This window comes from Centroberyx gerrardi, chromosome 5 (genome assembly GCF_048128805.1).
Source record: "Centroberyx gerrardi isolate f3 chromosome 5, fCenGer3.hap1.cur.20231027, whole genome shotgun sequence".
NCBI classification, from domain to species: domain Eukaryota; kingdom Metazoa; phylum Chordata; class Actinopteri; order Beryciformes; family Berycidae; genus Centroberyx; species Centroberyx gerrardi.
The window spans coordinates 15274140-15295964 of NC_136001.1; the positions used below are offsets into that span (position 1 = coordinate 15274140).

Consider the following 21825-nt stretch of genomic DNA (forward strand, 5'->3'; position numbering starts at 1 on the left):
AAATCCGATATTTGTAGCCTAGGACGGACTCTCCTTTGTCATGTGTAAAATTGTATTTCTACATTTTGACAGCCTTACTGCCCGCATGCTCGTGCAGGATACTATGACATGTCATATGTCATTAATGCAGCCATATACCAATTCATCAACAACAGTCCGACCAGGTTTAGGCTTCAAATTTCAGATCATGAAACCAATCCAACACCCTAATTCAAGAAATTAAGTTGCAGCACAGAATGAGCCTGGATATGCAAACGCTGCGTCTTGATAACACGAAACTAGAGGCTTGATTGTTTTCAGCTACATTATATACTAGTCTACTATAGGCACGCAGTCTCCACAAGACTATTGCATGCATTCACAACGCACTAAACAGGATTCACAGCCCTGGAAGGATAACTACTGTAGTCTATACAACATTGATGAGCCTGTATCCTGCCCAGCAAACAAGGAACACACAGAAGGTTAACGGCGCCCTGCTATCAGACCTGAGAGTGAAAACACTTGCCTACCTTCTGCAGGCTCAAGGTTGGATGCCTTGATGAACCGGACGGTCTCGGTTTCCACTGGATCCTCGGTGTGTAAATAAAGAAAGGACAGCTGTTTTTTCCTCCACATGAGAGTCGTGAGCCCCTGAAAAGCCTCGGTGCCTTTCTGTTCAGCCTGACTACACGGGGTCCCATCTGGCTAATTACCTTATCAATAAACCTTAGAGGTGGTACCGCGAGAACGAGAGTTGGAGGTGAGAGCTGTCCCCTCCTTCCTGGTGCTGAAACAGCAGGACAAGCTTGACAAGTTTGACAATAGCTACTAAACTCCATTATTAGAAGTGATAACTCCAATATATTCAAGCAGTTATCACAGATTATAAAAACAAGGTAAACTCTGTTAGTGATTAGCTTGCTATTAATACTGATTAGCCGACTGCGTTGACATATGCAAACCACTAGAGGACCGTCTTCCTTTGGTTACTCAAACTTAATTGGCCGAGACAAACTGATCATCTTATTATGATCTGAGGGGCAAAACAGATCCTAGACCAGCCCACCCTTACACATGTGCAGTGGTTCTCAACGTGGGGTCCGGGGACCACCAGGGGTCCTTGAGGGGGTTCTAGAGAGTCCGCAGCAAACTGATGAATTGTTAAACTTCACCATCATTTAATTTACAAGACGTTAACACAATTAGACAATGTAGAAGAATGACTGTTTTGGTCATAATTTCACTGTTATCTCTCTACCTACAATACAGACAGTCTTGGAATTCTGGACAAAATCATACAATAAAAATATTCTCAGATTTGGGTCCGAGAGATCTCATCAACTAGGGGGTCCGTGGTCCTAATGTGGACTAAATTAGGGTCCTTGATATAGAAAAGGTTGAGAGTCACTGTGACAGTGTTGATCAAGGACCATTTTTTTGTGTGCAACATGGAATGTATAGTGGTTGTTTTGATACTGTCTTTATCCCTATGGTATATGTTTTCCCTATGGTACATATGTTTTAGTTTATTTATTTGTGGTATTTTATTTGCTTCTATCTTATGTCTTACCTTGTGTTTTATGTGTTTTAAGTGTTTTACGTCTTGTGGTTCATTTTAATCATTTTTTGTTCCTCTGTCTGTTTTAAGTGAGCTTGCCGAAATGCCTTCCTTTTATTCTTTTATTTAATACTCCTTTCATTTTATCCTCATAGATTTGCTATAATAATTGTATAACATCCGTCTAATTGTTATAGGATTAGTATAGGCTAGTACTTTTTATATTCGTTTTTTTTTTTTCTCTGTGAGATAGACATGATAAGGGGGCAAACGGTTCTCCTAGTATCCTACACTCACAACCATCTCCATAGAAAAATATTTTGTATTAAGCATGCAGCACAATATAAATATTTTCTTTTTCCTTGTTAAATGCTTTGCCGGGTTGCCCCTTGTCATCGCCTGCAGCCCCTGTGACTTTACCTCTAGCTGTTTCAATAAGAGTAAAAGAGTCATTAATTATTCTGATAAACGTGCGGCTTCGAATTAATTCAAGCTTGCATATCATTTCTTCGGCTGAGATACCGAACATTTTGTTTTTTTACACAGATATTACCCACAGGGCTTTAATTAAAAGCTGATACCCGTTCGCCCGAGCTTCGCCGGTTAACTAAACAAGCGCACCCTAGAAGTCATTATATCCGGTCCGGCTGCAAAAACCGTCCGCCACCGGTACGTCGCGTGTAAATTCATATGTGAATGTATCATGTACCTATGATAGCACTTAATCTCACTAAGATAACGTCTTTTATAAGCAGAAGCAAACCAGCAACTTCACTACTTCTTTCAAATTCACGCGCTAGTTGTCGTGTCTGCTCTGTAGTCGGTGTCCGCACAAGAATACGATACATGTCCAGCCAACCCAAGCGACTCTGCACCGAAAGCATGTCAGCTAAAAAGATTGGCACACACAACGGGACCTTTCACTGCGACGAAGTTCTCGCTTGTTTCTTCCTTCGCCAACTTCCCGAGTACAAGGTAACGTTAAGCATGCTGCGATAGAGAGGAGGGAGGGAGGGGGGGGGGGGGGGGATACAGACGCCCGGGTTTGCTGTTGCACTGCAGCCGCGTCGGTTCAGTCTGCGGCATTACAACTTGCAGTGGAGGTTTTTCATCAATCTGCATTGCTTCAATAGGATTTGGTGGGAAGTTTTATTTTATCCTGCTCTTCTGAGAGATCTCATGTCATGTTATAACACACCAAGTGGGGGTGCTGCTGTCCAGATAGACGGGTTGGTCTCTTCCCATGGTCTCTTCTTTGACAAAAACCCAAAGAAAAATAGGGTAATACTACATTATATCATACGTTTCAGAGGAATACTATTCAAATATCACAGCAAAACGTACTATATGTCAATTATACCATTGGAGATGGACAATACCATGAAGTACACAAAGGAGTACCACAGACGTGCCCCTATAGGAATATTATAGTGAATTTTCCTTTTAGTTGTTGTTAGGGAATAACCTGTAGAAGAAGACAATTAGAACAGAAACTGACACTCATCTAACACCCTGTAATTGGGATAGCTTAAAAAAATTGACAGCAGTTAAGGGATCACTAACATATTTGACAAGCATGAAGTAACAGATTGATATTTTAACTTGTGAATCCTCCATCTGACACACTAGATTTTGTCTGAAACTATGGGTCGGGACCCAGAAGGGGCTGCAGGCCTGTTTCTGATGGGTCCAATTAGGACCAGGTAGAATATTGTTTTTTGCATTTAGCTGTTGGATTTAAAAGGTTTCAGAACCCTTAATTAAGCCTATAGTTCATACCTAGATGTAATTTCTTTCGCTGGCAATGTTCTCTACCATGCTATACCAAATGCTTGATGATTAACAATTGCAGATCTAAATATCTTGGTAATTCATTTGCACAGGATGCTGAGATCATCCGGACCAGGGACCCAGCATTGCTGGCCAAGTGTGACATTGTCGTGGATGTGGGAGGAGAGTTTGACCCAAAGAGGCATCGCTACGACCATCATCAGAGGTACAGCATGGCTAGAGAGCTGCTGCATAACCCACACAGCAGGATTTGATTCACAGAGATGGCTTGAAGCAGCTGCTGATTTGAGAGAGGGAAGGGGGGTGGCAGACGGGATGAATGATAACCCGCCTGTTGGCCCAAGTTATTACATGGATTTCCCTAGATGTTAGGGCAAATCTGAAGGGCAGAAAAATCAAGAATCTTGTTTGTTTCGATTATAAGGTGGTGGTGCATTCCAAAAGGCTTAATTACAGCCAAATCCAAAATTGGAAGCACTCACTAAGGCTTCAAAGTAGATTCTCAATTTTTGCATTTATTGAAAGCCAACACATAAACAGCCACGTGCTGGCTTTCAATAAATGTAAAAATTGAAGCCTTAGCGTGCGCCTCTAAGTTTTCATTCAAATGTGAAAGGAAAATAACTGCTCACCATTCTCTTGTTAGTATTGGAAAATTGCCAAAAGTTTGCAATTGTTAGATTGTGGTCTTTTTTTTTTTCCGTTGTTCATCTTTAAAAAAAAAACTGAGGTGAAAAGGATTGGCAAGATCTATTCATTTCAGAAGTTTTTGTTGTGAGGCCTGTGTTCTCAAATGTAGAAAGATGTGTGATTCTAAAGCACTGGATCAGGAATGTATTGATACATGGGCGCAGATGAGCCTTTTAGACCTGGGTTTAAGTACACATCCTCTCCTCGCCCCCATCCTGGCTTCTTAAGCTATCGATTGGGAACCAAAATGGGTTTCAGGCGTGTTGCTGGTGGATGCCCAGATGACCAAGTGGAAGGAAATATATTTTCATTAGCCAGGCTCCAAGGATTAGAAAGAACATTTCTCCCTGGCTCCTGGCCTAAAAAACTTCAAGTACCCCTGACTAAGCCACTATAGCCCTTGAATCTAGGAACGGGCTCCATGTTTTCTGCTAAATTTCCTGATGAAGTTCCTTCCGACAGAGCGCATTCAGCTGAAGTCTCATCACGTTGAGTAATCAGCCCATTCCAGGTGTCTAAATTGTCAGCTTAATGTCCTGATGATAATCAGAGATTGCTTTTATGACCATGGTGATGAAGATATGCCAGGGCTCTCTTCCTGGCGGGCGGTTAGCGATAATTAGCGCTCCTTCAATTGAACGCCCCCCCCGCTGCTGGTTCACGAGGCACCGAGGCTGCCACGACACGGTTAGGGGCCACGGGAGAGTGTGGCTGTCACTCACATGCGCTGACGGGGGCAAGATGGTTGTGATGGGAGGGATGGTTTCAAGTGGGCTGGGGTTCTAGGGGAAGTTGGAGACGGAGCTGACAAGAACAATGCTAATCTTTATTTCTGTGGCACTTTTCAAAACACAGCTACAAAGTGCTGTACAAAGGAGTAAAAATGGAGAAAATTGACAGCAAAAGCAGTGAAATCAAGGTAAGAAATATAAAAGATAAAAGATAATTGCAAAGCAAGAGCATAAAAATAAACCATGAAAGGGAGGTCAAAGACAATTAATGAAAGATCCTTGCATAAAAGAAGTCTATAAAATTATTTTTAAGAAGTGATTTAAAAGATGATACTGATTTGGACAGCCTCAGCTCCTCAGGCAGGTTGTTCCAAAGTCTAGGAGCCCTGATGATAGAGGCTAGACTGTTATTTGTTGCAAATTCACATTGGGATCAGCAATATGTTTTATGAATAAGTATCAAACAATTTATAAATACATGTACGCCACATTAAAAAATGATTAGACGTACCTAGGAAAAGTCAAAAGAAAAGTTAAAGAAAATTGAAATTGCAAAAACCTATACAATTGTTTAACAGACCACACAATGTACTAACAAAACATTATAATACATGACTAAAACATGAATACAGATTAACATTCATAAATAATTTATGAAGCATTTATGTGTTATTTGTTAATGGTCAGCAAATAATTGAGCCTATACATCATTGTAAAAATACTGTAGGTCTTCATTAGATAATGATGTACAAATGATGCGCCAGGATTAATATTCTTCATTTAAAAATCCGATAATTCAACTAATGTCATCACTAATGAAGTACTACTCTGTTACAAGTATTCATGATGATATAAATAACTTATTATTGTCATTTAATTCATCAGTAACTCACAGTTTAAGGCTTATGAACTTTCATTATTCTTAAGTGTTACTGAACATGCTCTAGCAGGAAGGTAGGAGTTAAACCAGTGAAGATCCTGAGACTGCCAGTTTCTCCAGTGATCTAATAAAATGGTATGGTATACGGTATTGAAGGCCACTCGGAGATCTAAATGAATTAAAATGGAACGTTCCCGGCTTCTGCTGCTCAAAGAAGGTCATTGGTCACTCAGAGGGCAGCAGTCTCTAAGCTAGGAAGTGCTCTGAAACCAGATTGGAATTTGAGTAATGGAAGATATGTGTTGGGTTAAAACATTTTTCTTTCTTCTAAAACGTTGGATAAAAAGAGCAGTTTGGAGATGGGCCTGTCGTTAGCAGGAGACAAAGAGGGTCAAGACTGGGTTTCTTAAGGAGACGTTCAACCGCTGCATGTTAAGACTAGAAGGAAAAATACCACTGGCCAGAGAAGAATCTCTAAATAAAAAAAGTCTCTAAATATGCATTTTTGTTTAGTGTGTCCAAACAGTGCTAGGTAACACATTAATTCTAAACCTTTCCAATTTTGGGCCTTTGTATGCGACTTAACTGACTTCCCTTATGTTAGTTCTGTGTGGTAAGTGCTAGTCTTCCAGGAGGAATATGTTCCCATCTTTGATTCCACACAGACAGTTTGATGGCTCCTCGTTGGCAGGCATATCTCTTTCAACCATCCTCCTTTTCACTCTGTCATTTTCCTCTCCCTCATGCACTCCCATCTCCTGATAATCGGCACAGAAATGCCTCAGCTTGGTCAATTAGCTCTTTAATGGTCGTGATTACCCCCCCACCTCCCTAGCATGTCACTCATTCATTTGACGGTCTGTTTTCCGCTGTGCTGCAGCCCAAGCATCCTAATTAAGTCTGAATTAAATGACCAGCAGTGGCTCAGTGCTGGAGCCCACTCATCTCAGCACATGGCTAAGGAGAGATCTCCTCCGGTGGCTTTTATTTATGTGTGCTCACGCTTACAAACGCGCCTGAGCTCGCTCTCTCTCTCTCTCTCCGGTCAATGCAAACTAGCCCCCTGAAACTGAAGAGAATATTTATGGATGCAAGCGCCTTTGACAGATACACATCAGCTGACAACACCTTACAGCTAGATGCAACTGACATTTGATTGAAGGGGTTGGTTATTGGAGAAAATGTGAATAACCTCTGTGTTTTTGTACAAGACTTGAATGTTTAATGGCCCAACACTTTGCTTTAGTATTGCTCAGGACTCAGGAGTATCATAAGCAAATAAAGCCTACAGCCTATGCAGCTCTTTTCTAATTGCAAGATTGGCATAGGTTGCTGTGCGTTTGCTTTTTGCATGTTATAGACTTTGCTCTAGCTGCAATACATGAATACTGATATGAGCTGCAGCCAAAACAGCAAGCAAGTTGATTGCTCCAGCTCATCATTTGTCAAAAATAATGAAGTTTTATAGAAACAACACATAGTCAAGGCAACTATCCATCATTTGTCTTCACTACTGAATTATAGGTTAAGACTGGAGCTGGCTGGAAGATTCGATATTCCTCATTTTAAATCAATCAAAATGAATGTATTGGCTATTGTCTGTCTGTGGTCAATATCACTCCATCACGCTTTGACTTCCAACCGTAGATTAGCTGATCGTTTATCTGGTCATGATCAGCATGTTATGAGAAGAGATACACAACTCATGAATTTTTCATGATTTAGGCCTAGACTTGGAGCTTATGCCAAATGTGATTCATATCTGGTTTACAATGGCACAGTTGGTTGAGGCATGATGTCACAGAATACCCTGTCAGAAAAGACTGCATGTCATGTTCTGTATATTCTCTGTGGACCACAGGAAGACTAATGCTGATAAACAAATTGTTTATTGATCAAATTACTGAAATGTAGAGCCATTCAGGACCCAGATGAGGGCAGATGAAGGGGAAGGCATCTATTACAAAGTGATGCATCGCCCATGTAAGCTATACATTATAGGGAAAATTCAGGGCAAAAATGATCTGCTTTACATCTTTGTTATTTCATGAACTTTTAACAAATCACCTACTGTGCGTTGAATATTGTCTTATTATGAATAGGCTAGACTGTTTCTGTAGCCCGTCAGTCAGCTAATAGGTTGTCTTCCTTCTCTCCAGGACGTTTTCAGAGAGCTTCCACAGCCTTTGTCCGGAAAAGCCATGGGTGACCAAGCTGAGCTCGGCCGGCCTGGTCTACCTACACTTTGGCCGTCAGGTGCTGGCCCAGCTGACGGAGCTGAAGGAGGGTGACAGGCAGCTGGAGGTGCTCTATGACAAGGTGAGAGGGGAGAGACAACAGATTTATGGTAGGCGATGGGTTAGCAGCACTGATTGTGTTATATTCACAACACCGACACTTTATTGAAGACAGATGTTTTCCGTTGCCCCACTCACATCAAATAACCGCCTTGGTCGATGAATCAAACCTACCCATTGTGAATTTCAATATGGACCTAGGGAGACAGGGGACAGAAAAGTGTATAAGGAGGTAAAGAGGACAGCATGTTAGCCACTTTTGGTAAAGTGACATTGCCATGGCTGCACAGATCCCCATAGTTATCACATGTAAGGGACTTATAATATACAATATAATCAGACTGCACAGGTGAGGCGAGGCTCTGTTTTATGTGCAGTTGATCCATGTTGGTTGTTTATGAAATCAGTTTTAGAAAATAGAGCTTTGTAGATTAGAGTGTATCTATGAGTATTGTACCAGACGTGACACTGACTTCTGGTCCCTGTAGTACGTGTTTGAAACCGCGTTATGCAGAATGTTTTGATGGGCAAGCACATTAAGTCAAATAAATCACAAGACACCGTGAACTTTATCAATATTAGCTCATTTTACAATTAGCCTTTTGATGTGTCAGTTTCAAATATATATAAAGCCATAGGTAATCCATTTACCCATGCTTGGGGCTTTATTTATTTTAGGATATTGCTTGTCTACTCTTCTGCCAGGTCAGAAAACCTAAGCCCTCTATTTTTACCCCCTAAGCTAAAGCTCCACTTGTAAGCCACTCGTAAAATGTCAAATCTTTGGTGATTGACCCTCATTTGTACTGAGGGGTTGACTTTTCAGTAGTAAATAGACCTACTTGTCTGCTCCAATTCTCCTAGTTCTTCCATTTCTTTCTGGAGTTCTGCCAGTGAACTACAAAATAGCAGCAATTTGGGGGGCCCTTTGGTTTAATGGCCTAGCCATGCACTTTCCTCCTCGGTAACTGCCAATGCACTGTGACCAAATGGGTTTGAATCAGTATAATGGAATTCTACTATATTTCTTTCTCCTCAGTTTCCTGTCGGTCTTTAATGTTGTAGCTGGAAAAAAGGAGGGTTTACTGCCCATTCTCCTTTGAAAATGAGCAAAACCCAAAGAGCTGATTTCTTTGTCATTAGGTGCATAACCTCTCATGTCACATCTCTCCTTCAATTCCCTGCAGCTTTATGAGAACTTGGTGGAGGAGGTGGATGGTGTAGACAACGGCATTTCACAGTGTGACGGGGAGGCCCGCTACGCTGTCTCTACCACACTGAGCTCACGTGTCGGCCACCTGAACCCACGCTGGAACAGCAAGAATCAGGACACTGAGGTGAGTGAGCATGTGAGTGTGAGGGTGTGCATGTGTGAGGGTGTACCCACACTTAGTATTGAATATACAGAAGGGTGTGTCTTATGCAGCACTTATTAATCTATTGATATTAGATTGATGAGACGGAAATGTGAATAGGATTGAGATGAAACATACATCTTTAAAAACTAAAGGCCCCAGATTACGTTTAGTGTGTGTGCGTCTGTGAGCACTCGCGTATGTGTGTCAGTGTCTGCATCTGTAATTTTAGGTTACTAAAATGGGGCACAACCAGTGTGTGTGTGTGTGTGTGTGTGTGTTCTCGTATTTTTATGCTTATGAGGACCAAATGTCCTCACAGGGATAGAAAAATTTGGAAAAGCCTCCAAAGTGAGGACATGTTGCCGGTCCTCCTCTTTCTTTAAGAGGCTATTTTAGATGTAGTGTTTGGGTTTAGGGTTAAGGTTAGGATTAGGATTAGGTTTAGGTTGGTTATGTAGTGCAGAGGTTTAACATCAGGTAATGAATGCAGTCAATGAAGGGCCTTACATGCATAGTAATATAAACATGTACATGCACATGTTAATGTGGGCATGGCTGTGCACCCCAGTTGAGTCACAAGGTGTAACTAAGTATCGTGTGTGTGTGTGTGTGTGTGTGTGTGTGTGTGTGTGTGTGTGTGTGTGTGTGCGTGCGTGCGTGCGTGTGTGTGTGTGTGTGTGAGACCAGCCATACTTCATGCAAGGCTGGATCAGGTTCTTCTGGAGTCAGTGCATCAGCATGAGACATGTAAAAGGAGGAAACATTAAAGCCTGTCTGTCTGCACTGTAGGTTACACATGAGTGTCTCTGTGCTCTAGGGACAAATGAGAGTTCTATCACTGTCTGGATTTCTTTGACTCCTGGGTACACTGGCTGATACTGTACAGTATATCAAGTACTGTGTTTGCTTAAGTAAAACAAGTGAAACACCACATAACAAAAATAGTGCCACATAAACCTACATATTGAAAGCATGGACGTCCCAAATACTTAAGTTTTATATACAATTATCAGTAAAGCTAATATTCTTTCCTGCCAACCAAAATAACCCCAGGAAGTAAACAGGTGTTTGGTTTCTTCTCTCTTTGCTCTATTTAGAATAGAATATACAGTAATTGTAAATATCCCAGGGGGGCATCTGTAATAATCAGGATTAATAGGCAACATGTTGCCTATAACAATACAAAATGGCTCATAAATTGTATCGTAAAACAAGACAAGTGCAATCAGCGCTCATTTTTAGAGCCGTACAGAAATAATCCAGGCCCACATGTGGCCTGGTGTGACTCGTCTCTCTCTGATTAGTGTGGGAGGGGAATGCCCGCTGGGAAAAAAGCACCTGTTTTCTGCAGACTCTCATGAGATCCCTCCAGCCTAGCCTTGCATATATGTTGACTATGCCAACCGCTTTTTTTTTTTTTTCCATTGTTGATGCTGTCTCCGTGGAGTAGCTGGCCTATTTGTTTTTTCGCATTTCAATTCAGATGAGTATACCTCGTTGTCCTGGCAATTTCCTCCGCTCCCCACACTTCCACTACCCAGACTGCAAGACAAAGCAGCACTTAAAAGATCAGAAAGTGAGACTGATTCTTTGCAATGCGCTGAAAATGTTCGGTAGATTGAGACACCTTGATGTCGGACTGACCCGGTGAAGACTCAACAGTGGCAGTTTGTGATAATTGAAAAACCTAATGGATTTTCATCTCCTCCATCCATGACTGTTAAAGCTCACAGCTGCCACGGGCCCCTCAGTCAGATGCATGCAGATTAGAGTGCTGCATGACAAAGAGTAGATCTGTTTGTTTATGTATGGCTGTGTGTGTGTGTGTGTGTGTGGGGCTCAGTGTGCGCATGTGTGCTTGTTTGCATGTGTATGTGTCTGTATGCACGTGTCTGGCTGTCTCTCTGTTTCTGCTCATGAGAGAGTTAGGCCATCCCAGGCTGGGATTTGTGAAAGGACCTGTCAGGCCTGGAGAATCTGATGAGCAGCATTATTCTCAGAGCACAAGGGGGGGGGGGGGGGATGTGGGGGTGTGTGGGGGTAGACGAGACTTCACCACCACCCCCCCACCCCACCCCACCCCATCTCTACCTGGTACATTGTCTGACTTGAAAGTATTTGCAGTCAAACTGTGTTGAAATTCAGAGATGATGGACTACTGAGAAAAGATGTGAGTGATCATGAACTAAAAGGATTTCGAACCACGAGGAGGATACTAGTGGGGTTCAGCAGGTTCAGTGGACTGTTTTTTATTTTTTATTTTTTTACCAAAATTACAGCTGATCTTTTCAGTTGTCAGTGGCTGGCTAAACATGAAAGCTTGTATATTTCTGCATTTGTAATGTAATATATCTTACTCTTACACTGTATTTGACATTAGCGTGTGCGTGTCCTATATGTTTCTCCAAGGACGGTTTCAAGAAGGCTGTGGCGATGGTTGGGGAGGAGTTCCTGGACCGTCTGGACTACTACCGGACCTCCTGGTTGCCGGCCCGTGAGGTAGTGGAAGGGGCTGTTCAGAAGAGGCATGAGGTACAGGATACTCCAGTCTGACATGGACAAACATAAATGTACACGTCTGTTTTTATTTATTCCTTGGTAAACCACTTTGAAGCTGTTTTTAAAAAGTGAAAAGCTTTCGAAAAATTGATAAGGACTTCTGGACCCTGCAAGAAGAGTTAAACATAAACATGCACACCTGTATGTTCCTATTTCTGTTTTCACCAGTAGTATTGAACCGGTGTTTGAGCGATTCTTGTCCCCCATCTTGATAGAGCCCAGTGGGAAGGTGGTGGTTCTCCTGGAAGGAGCCCTTGTTAAATAATATATATTTTTTAGTTTTGTAATGTTGACAGTCACAGTTGTGAAGCTGTGAATAATCAGCAAATCTATGAGTGATGCTCATCCAATAAAACTGACTACAGAGCTATCATGTCCATTTCTGATAATGATGGCTGGTTCACTGTATTTAAAAAAAAAATACTGCAACACCACTGCAATGGGCGCAGATAAAACTGATCGCAGTTGTATATCAGAGGTGGGCAGTGTCGCCCTTTCCCCATGGGTATTTTTTGCTTCTAAGGAGTACCTGTTAAATAATATTAATGTATGATTTAATATATAGAGACTCATGGTAACAAAGCAGCCAATATCAAACATAGTAGTCATAGTGCCAGAGTTAGCCTGAAAGTATTATTTTCATCTGTAATCCTTGACCAGATTGTCATAAAAGCCTACCTAGAAATAAAAGCAAATATTAAGACTTACATTTGCAGAGCGTGCTGTAACACAATTAAACATACAGGGAGAAATTTAAGCAAACATTAAGGGTGACTGAGCGACAGTTAAGCAAGTATTAAGGCACGAGCGACTTGGCAGTATTTAAATAAGTGTTAAAACACACGAGTCAACACTTGTAGATATTAGAACACATAAGCGGCATGGTAGCATTTAAGCAGATATTAAAACACAAGGGGAGACTGGCATGCACATAAAGAGCAAACACACAGACCAAGATGAGCAGTTATGCGGAGAACCACAAGCAGACATTTGCTCAGTACAAGTAGCAGAGCACACAGACATTTGGCAAGATATAAATACAAAAGGTTAGTGAAAGCATGGACAGACGAGAGACGGAGTGTTATTTTAGGAAGATGGAGACAGAAAGAGCATCTGTACTTTAGTGCTGGTATATTTGATTATTTATGAGCCAGGATCTTGACTGATAACAGAATGACCGGTAAGTATTATATTCTCTGATATGTAATGGTACTTCACAAGGGGTGGGGGATTCCAACAAGCCTTGACCTTTCCTGTGTCTGACAATTATAACTAATTATTAGTCGCTCTTGATGAGAGGGGAGGATATATGCCTAAATTGTACTTGATGGTCCAATATTTTAGTTTTCATATCCCAGCAAAGTAGACACCAAGTGGGGAAGTGTTTGCATTTTCAGAGGCTGAGTGAGGTTGTCCATAGCATCCTGTTAGACCATATATTATTTTATGTATGATGATGTTGAGAGATGTGATAATAAAGCTGTAAAGATCAGACACTTGTTTGTTTATTTGTCCTTATTTTTGAAGAAATCATAAATGAAACGCACAAAGCTGTCAGTATCTCCTCCATGCGTCTGTCCTCCATCCTTCACATTAACAAACCACATTTGTCTGGTTTTCTTCTCATATCCAGGTCGACCCCAGCGGGGAGGTGCTGGTGTTCTCCCAGGGCGGCTGTCCCTGGAAGGAGCATCTGTTCGCCCTGGAGAAGGAGCTTCAGGTGAAGACGCCCATCAAGTTTGTCCTTTACCCGGACCAGAACGGACAGTGGCGGGTCCAGTGTGTCCCCGCCGGGCTCAACACCTTCCAGAACAGGTGATTTTCAACAATACCGACGCAACAACTACTTCACTTAAAGTCTACTATTACTTAGACTTTGTTAAAGGTTATCTGAATGCCATTTCTGCTCTTCTCTTGAGACAAAGTTGAGATTGCGTGTTAAGGTGGAACACCTTGAAAGACCATCTTCACAGATCAAGCATGCAGAACTCGGGAGGGATGTTATGACACTCATCCACAAGAAATTCTGCCAGACAGGGTTTTTTAATGGTGGTGGAAAAGACAGTGACAGGCGCAGCTCCAGAGTCTCCCAGACGTGTTGAATTGAGCTGAGCTCTGGTGACTGAGACGAATCATGGTGTACGATTTTAACTTTGGTGCTTATCGAACCATTTGACAACCGCTCATGGAAGGGTACTCCTGGCGGGGTAGAAATACTTGTTTGTAGGATGAAGATGATCCTGCAGTCAAGGCAGTGGGGTTTTGTGTTCACTTTGCCGTCTATGGGGATGAAACACACTCCACACCACAGTCCTTTCACTACGCTTTGTATGCCTCTCTCACTCGGGTGTCTCTTTTTACTCTGGCAGTTAATTGCACCCTCTGCTCCAAATACAGCACACTGGTGGATTTATGATGTTGGTTTTTGCAGTTTGACAGACACTTTCATTTACAGCAATTTACATTAACGTACTGCATGAATACTTTTGCATGAATGTGAATGCTAATGAATGTGAAATGTGAGAAATTTGAAAGTGTGAGTGGGCAGCGCCGTGCTCAATCGAGCGGCACGGTCTAACTTTAAATTTCAATATCATATTGGCCTACTCTTTACTTGAATTTGAATGAACATCGTATCTTTGTCAAATACCTTATGCGCTAGTCCCCACTGTTGTTGCGGAGCGTTTCCGCAGGTTTTAGCAGTAGTGGGCTCTTGAGACTTTCGAGTCTGGTACTTAAATGAAAGGCCCCTCGCCCAGGCTCATTAAATTATATTAGCATTCTTGTCTTGTCACACTGCACAGCGTGACAGGTATGACAAGACAAGGGCCTTCTGTGTGAAATTGTCAGGTTATTAACACCTATCACGTCCGCGTTAGTTGCCTCTAGAGGGACATTGTTTACCTGAGGAGCCTCGCGCCTTCAGACGTCATCAGCGTCCCCACTGGAGCCTCGCAGTTGATGTGTTGTTAGTTTGACAGCTGCCCTAAATCCCAGTGTACACATTAGCAAAGTATGGCCAAGGAAACGTGCTCCCCCCTCCATCCTGCGTCTCATCCTGCACGTTTGATGTAAACATCTAGGCTCGGTGTTTCTTTAACTGCCTGCTGTAAGAGTAGGTTTGATGAGCCTGGTTCCCACGATGAGACTAATAGTGAAATTTGGGTCCTGTGCTCCAAAGGCTTCATGACCTGTGTTAATGTTTGTTGCTTGATATCTCTCCCTGCTTTTCAAGTTTGCAAGTGATAAGCATTGAGTGTTCACTTCAGTACCAATGACCGAGATGGAAGAATATCATATGCGGTTATTAGTTTGATCGGCAACTTTTGCACTTTTTGAAGCTGTGGAGATGGACAATATTGCCTCCATCAGGGATTAGAACTGGTTCAAAATCAGCGTACATAATATTGTAGGATATGAGGAATACAAAGGTCATAAAAATCCCATCAGTCATAACTCTTGGCAGAATTTTTAATCTACATTACCTCAAAACGTTGCCTGTGGGTCATCTGATGAAGGGGTTCAGACTAAGTGAGGTGTGTGTATTTGTGTGTGTGTGTGTGTGAGAGAGAGAAACTGTGAGACCCCGCTGGCTCCTTTCTCCATTATCAGAGCAGTGTGAGTCACAACAAATTGAAATGTAGCTTTTCTTAGTCTTTCATCACACTCACCGTCACACTGTATTCACACTCCACTTACTGACATCGCATGATTACAAAAAAGTCTGTTATATTTTGCACACAGAGAATACAGTGGCACCTTGTTCAGTGAGAGTTGGAAGTTATTAGATTTTGTGGCAAAGGATAAATTGTTTTTTACACAAAATAAGATGACATCCTACCTTATTTATTGACTTCTGCACTCCAGAACTTCACTTCTGAGTGTGCGCTCATTCATGTATTAGTTATTATTTTCCCTCAAGCACAAATCATGCCGCTTCCAATCCCATTTTTTTTTGTAGCTGAGTAATTATTATTGTTTTCAGATTTCAGGAAGCAATTTCTATCCAGTTCTGGTGCAGATGCATCCAGAGGGAAAACCTTAATAGAAAATGTAATGGATTACATTAGTGATGCCCTCTTCAACAAGTTTCAGAATCTCTGAGAAGATAATTTTGTTTATAGCTGTGACAACTCGTAGTATGCAATATTTCCACTCCCTGCTTTCAAGGTTATTTCTATTCATAGGAATTCTCCAGAGCAAATTAAAAAAATGATTATGTAATGCAAGTGTGTGTCAAACCACACATCTTTTTCTCCCTTTGGAAGCAGGTTAGTAGTCTTCTTTTGGTATTTTTTTTTTTTTTTTTTTTTAGATTTTCAGCAACACATGGGGGGAAACAGAAACGTAACAAGGTACCTTGTGCTAGATTTGAGACCTCACTATCACAGCAGATGGTTTCAAAGGCACCCGAAAGTCCACTCGAACACCATGTTCCTCCGCTTTAATGTCTTGTTACCATTGACAGTATGTGCCCTTATGTGTTTATCCTGGTTTTGACATGTCTCATTATAGACACAGTGTGCAGTGAAAGATGGGGTGATTGAAGAGCAGCAGGGGGCCTCCTGGGCACATATACTCATCCGCAGGAGGGGGGTGGAATAGTCTATTGAATCCCTTTCCGACCCGTGGCTGCGCTATCACATGCCTCCTATTACCACCTCTTTTCATGAGCTCACCTTGCTCCTGGCTCTCCCATTAGTGTTTCCTCTTATTCTCATTTTTTTCTGCATATATATATATATATTTCTGTCTGTCTATCTGTCTGGCTCATAATCACTCATAATCACCTCTTCTATTTCATCACCTTTTTCCTCCCTCCCTTGCTCTCCTTCCATTAATTCTATTTCTCCCTTCCCTCCCTCATCTCACTTCTCTCCCCATCTCTGTATGTCTCGCCTTTCACACCTTCTATCCCTCGCTCGCTCGCTCGCTCCCTCCCTTCCTTCCTCCCTCCCTCCCACGTCCCGTCCCTCTCTCAACTTTTTTTCCACTCCGCTGAAAAATCTCATCAGAAGTGTCTGCCAGCTCAGGTGACCTCACTTTCAACTAAAAAGAGCGGTACCTGCTTATGGTCGTGGAGCACATCAAAGATTCCATTTAATGCAAGCATGGCGGTTGTTGTGGAGCCTGATGAGAACAATGGGTGTGAGATGGATAAAAACATGGCTCCAGATGGCTCTTTCTCTGGGTGGCCTGGTTGCTCCCAGTAGGCATGTGCCGACTCCACTCAAAAAGGGTGTTGTTATCACCTGTGTCCCTGCTACTGCACCTGGAAAAAAAAAAAACGCTCTATTTATATCAGCGTCACTTTGCCAAGGAAATGTGAGCAGGGAGAAGGGAGGGACTGGAGGTCTTGGCTGACATGTATGCTTATAGGTTCACATGCCATCTGAACTGAACCAGAAAATATACCTTTATTCACAGGAAATCACACTACTGTTCCTGTCACAGTTTATTTTTCTGTTTTTTGATTCTCAGTGGAGCTGTGCATCTGTGTGGCATCACAGATTAAGGGAGGATAAAAAATTCAGCTCTTGTTTCTGGTTGTGGGAGACAGAAATGAGTGGGCACATATGCAGACTGAATTGTCGTAAGGCTGTGGTAACACTGAAATAACTCTGAAATTCAGTGTAATATCCCTTTAAGATTAGCAAAATTATGTATATTTCTTGTTTTTTTTGTTCTTGGCCCTGTCGGCTAAATCGCTGGAAGGAGAAAATGTGTGAAGTGTGTGACATCTCTAGTGCAGAGATGGTGTCCATGGATTGTGAGTCAGCAAGCTCCAGGAGGATTCAACTTTAACACCTCTGCATTTATGCAAATGTCTCTTGTTATTGTCTTGGAGAAGAAAATTGAACAGAAGGCAGCTTGCATAGGCTCTGTACAATATTGCCTAAACACAAGCGTCTGATATCTTAGATTTTAATGACCATCTATCTACAGTATACCCTTTCTTGAGTCACTTTTTATTGGTAATGAGGCACCAATTTATGTCTCATTATGGTAATGTAAGGTCTTGGGGTTGTGGAGTTATCTCTCACGAGTAGTTAATTTGCTAACTGTGTGTTTATTTTTAGATTGGTCATCTTGAGAATCAGGTCTTCCTGGTCTGTCATTATAACAACAACAGTCTCATCCCCCTCCTACTCCTTCCCTCATTACCAGCCCTGTTGACCTTTCCTTGGAGCTCGTTTTCCAGCCATACTGTGGAGCTATCGATTGGTTGATTCATGTAAAGTTTACAGGGATTAGGGGATTTGCCATGCTTTCCTCCCCAGGTTGTCCTATGGCAGTCTAATAGAGATAAGACATTGCAGCATTGGGATAACAGCAAATAAAATAGGCTAGCGTTTCATTGCATATTTAGATATCCACCACGTGAAAGTATGATTCACTATTGAATATGATTGACGTTATTAACTATCTTGAGCCCCTTATTTGCTAAATATTAACATTTTAGAGGATGTGATCAAGAATGGTAATGAAGAGGTTGTCATGTGTAGAGGTTGTCATGTGTTTTTATTTATTTGTTTTACCTTCAAAAGGATACGTAGAGTTTTGGAATAAAATCCTTCAAAAGTGGGAACAAGAGAGATGTGGCTACATAAAAAAAAAAACCCCACTTATTTAACTTACTTTGACACCTGCAGTGGTATCGCTTTATTTCAGCAAAGTTGTTCAATTGTACCATAATTCATCAAGCCTGTGACAGGGAGAAAGACGAGCCTGAGGTTAGCACGACATTTTTGTGAAATCTGATGATTTTAGTGGATTTTCAAGGTATTCAAAGTACTTTTTCAGATGCAATGGAAAGCTGTGGAAGTGATGAAACCGCTACTAATAATTGGAGAACAGCGATCTGAGATAATTGAGATAATAACCCCATCAAGGCTAGAATGACTTAGAACCACCCAAAAAAAAAGAAAAAAAAAGAGCTGGTAATGTGTTATAAATGATGTGTGAGCCAGGCAGTAGGCAGAGGAGGTATGCTAAATACAGTGGGTGGTAAATGAGCTTCTCTTACATTTTTATGAATTTTCAGCCTGTATATCCCATCTAAAACCACTTTCTTCGGTCGGCTCGTAAACCCTAACAGAGCCAATCTTTTCCTCACCTTGTAAGATTGCCTATTGACTCCAGTACCACCATGTCGCCTTCCAACTTCACTGTGTCGATCTGTGATTTTCCACATTATTAGAGAAGAATGAAGCTGATTTTACTGGTGTATTTGCTGGGACCGACTGTAGAAGGGCTATATGTGAAGGTTACAGCAGTTCACCTTTGGTGGCAGCGGTTTACCTCAAAAACCTCACAAAATCCGAAAAGACCAAAGGTAATCAGGTCTTTGCTGTCTGGATCCCTCAGCTGTGGAACGCTCTGCTTGGGGAGCTTATGCTGGAGTAAATTAAGAAAATCTTCATCATGTTTTAAATCAGTGCTGAAAACAATTTTTTTTTTACAGGCATAATTTGTTTTTGCCGATTTTGTTATTGCTGAATTTGCCTTTTTATTCTGATGTAAGCCTCATAATTCATTCAATTCTTGCATCAATTCATAATTCATTTCATTATCTTTATTTTTGTTGTTGTTTTCTTTTTGTTGCGGACATACATAGGTCGGTGTGTAACATAACGTGTCAACAGGGAGTGAGTAGCTGACCACAGTGTCCATCTGTGTGTCCATCTGTCCTTCTCTCTTCCTGTCCCAGGCTGTCTCTGCTGGAGGAGTGGCGCGGCGTTCGTGACGAAGCGCTGTCGGAGCTCAGCGGGATTAAAGGATGCATCTTCGTCCACGCCGGAGGCTTTATCGGTGGGAACCAGACCCAGGAAGGAGCCCTGGAGATGGCCTGCAGGACCCTGCGGGCCGCAGCCCAGCCCCCTGCAAACGGCAGCAGTTGACCGGCCAGAAAGGACAGCCAACTGGTCAATCTTTAGAGAGGATAGTAAGGATCGAAATTTTACTAGTTTGCTACAGTAGCTTGTGGCGTGTACTTCCCAGCCAGGGCTTGTGCCGCTTTGTCCTACCTTGCCAGAGATGGGATGGTGTGGAAATGGCAGCCAATTTACCCTGCTGGACTTGTGTCCCAAAGGCCTGTATTCCATCACAGGCTCGTTTTGAATTATGATGTTGACTCATGTTATTGTTCCTCTTTATACTCAAGCTCATACTGCCTGTGCGTACATTGAAATGTGTATGTGTTGTGGGATTCATTTGCAATAAAAGACTATTTGGATCATATCCTGGTGTCTGAGAAGTTGGTGTTGTGTAAATAGGAATTACATAGTGTGTCTTTGCTAATGACCTTGTTTTAGTTTTAGGTAAGTTTTAGGTGATTCTTACTTCTATGCTGCTGATATCTCTTCCTTTTCACTGTGAGCCAAGGGAATATAATGCAATATCTTCAAAAGCCATGAATATCATGGCCTTACCCTTCAAAGGTTGATGTAGTAGACACTGGGACAATGGTTCATCCTTTCATTTCCAGCATGCTGACATTAACTGTGGCACTACACAAGAGACACAAAGACTGCTTTCCCAGCTCTAGGAGGATCAAAGCATCAATAATCAGCCATGATTAATCCGGAGAAATTAATTTCCAAATGGCACGGAGAGGTGCTTCTTACCGGCAGCGGTGTCGTGACGGGGCCAGTGTCAGCAGGACAAGAGCAGTTCAGTCAATTTACTTCTAATAAAGTGGGGGAATGTGCCATGAATTTTATCATTAATATCCACCCCCAGTCCTATCTCTACCTGCCACTCCTCCCTCTTTTCACTCTCCTCAAGGCTATGCTATTCTTATCCTATGTGATATATTGCTCTATAATTTCACTGTTGTGCACTTGGTCATTTTTTCCCCCATTGGCACTAGTGGTATTGTACAAATGCTGCAACAGCTACAAATTAATTCATTTCATTCTTAATTGCAACTGTCAGTGTTCAGCGTCTTTTTACTCAATTTCCATAGCGTTCACTGGTGCAGGCTGTTAATTCCTCACTGTTGTATTCTGTTGTTCTCACAAGACCTTATTCCCTCTCTTCCCTTCACTCTTGCCCTCTCTTCCGCTTTCTCTTAATTGGAATAAAACGGCTTTGCATTCCCCGAGTAGATTCTGCCCTGAAATGCAGACAATTGGTGTCATTTTGTCAAGGTAAACACAGATAATCCATGGCCATGGTAACAAAGCTCTCATTTCAGGTCCCATCTGTGTTTTCGTATGTTCAACATCAGATCTATATTTACTCTCAAGATCCAACTGCTGAGTTATTGTTTCGCTTTTAGCTGAGAGTGCAGGGAGTTTTTTTATAGCTTTGGAGACATACACTGTTCCTCTCGCATGCTCTTCCTCTCCCTCCCTCTCACTCACACACTCACACACACATTTTAGTGTTATTACTCATGCTCTCTATTCTGCTGGACTTAAGCCAAGGTCTCAATCCAATCCATATATATTTGAGACAATCCTTGGCAATCACGTGGTTCATATTTTAATCTCTGCCAACCAATAATCTGTTGTTACGGGAGACATGGATTAGTCATTTTTCACTGCTAACCTCAGATGACACACATATGGAGAGGAGCTGAAGACGGCAAAACTAAATTCACCACAGGCATGTATTTATAGTGAACATCAAATCAGAAAGGGCAAAAATTGTCATTTAGCGTATTATGTATTGATTTGAAGACACGACCACCAATTTCCCCCTAGCACGCGCAATTTCAGGTTTATTCATAATCAAGAGCACTTCCTTGATTGCTGTGCAGAGTACGCAGGGATTCAGAACATGCTGTGGTTGTATTTTAAAATCCTGCCCACAGAACCTCAGAAAACGTTCTTACCTTTATTTATTTATTTTTTTACCTGTAGTCTGGTTTCCAGCACAGGGCCAAATGGGGCCAGCCAGGGCCGTCTCTCCTGCGTCACCCAGTTTACCCCCAAAGCAGCGTTTTACAGTCCTGTACTTTGTGCTGTCAGCA

General features: G+C 41.9%; 1 protein-coding gene across 1 annotated transcript; it reads left to right on the plus strand.

The window, feature by feature from the left end:
* Positions 1-2208: 2208 nt before the first annotated feature.
* On the plus strand, positions 2209-20078 carry myg1 (myg1 exonuclease). Its single transcript, XM_071922696.2, has 7 exons — positions 2209-2515; positions 3424-3536; positions 7792-7951; positions 9117-9266; positions 11697-11819; positions 13480-13661; positions 19558-20078. The coding sequence occupies exons 1-7, from the start codon at positions 2237-2239 to the stop codon at positions 19745-19747; spliced, it is 1197 nt and encodes a 398-aa protein (XP_071778797.1). The 5' UTR covers positions 2209-2236; the 3' UTR covers positions 19748-20078.
* The last annotated feature ends 1747 nt before the right edge of the window (positions 20079-21825 follow it).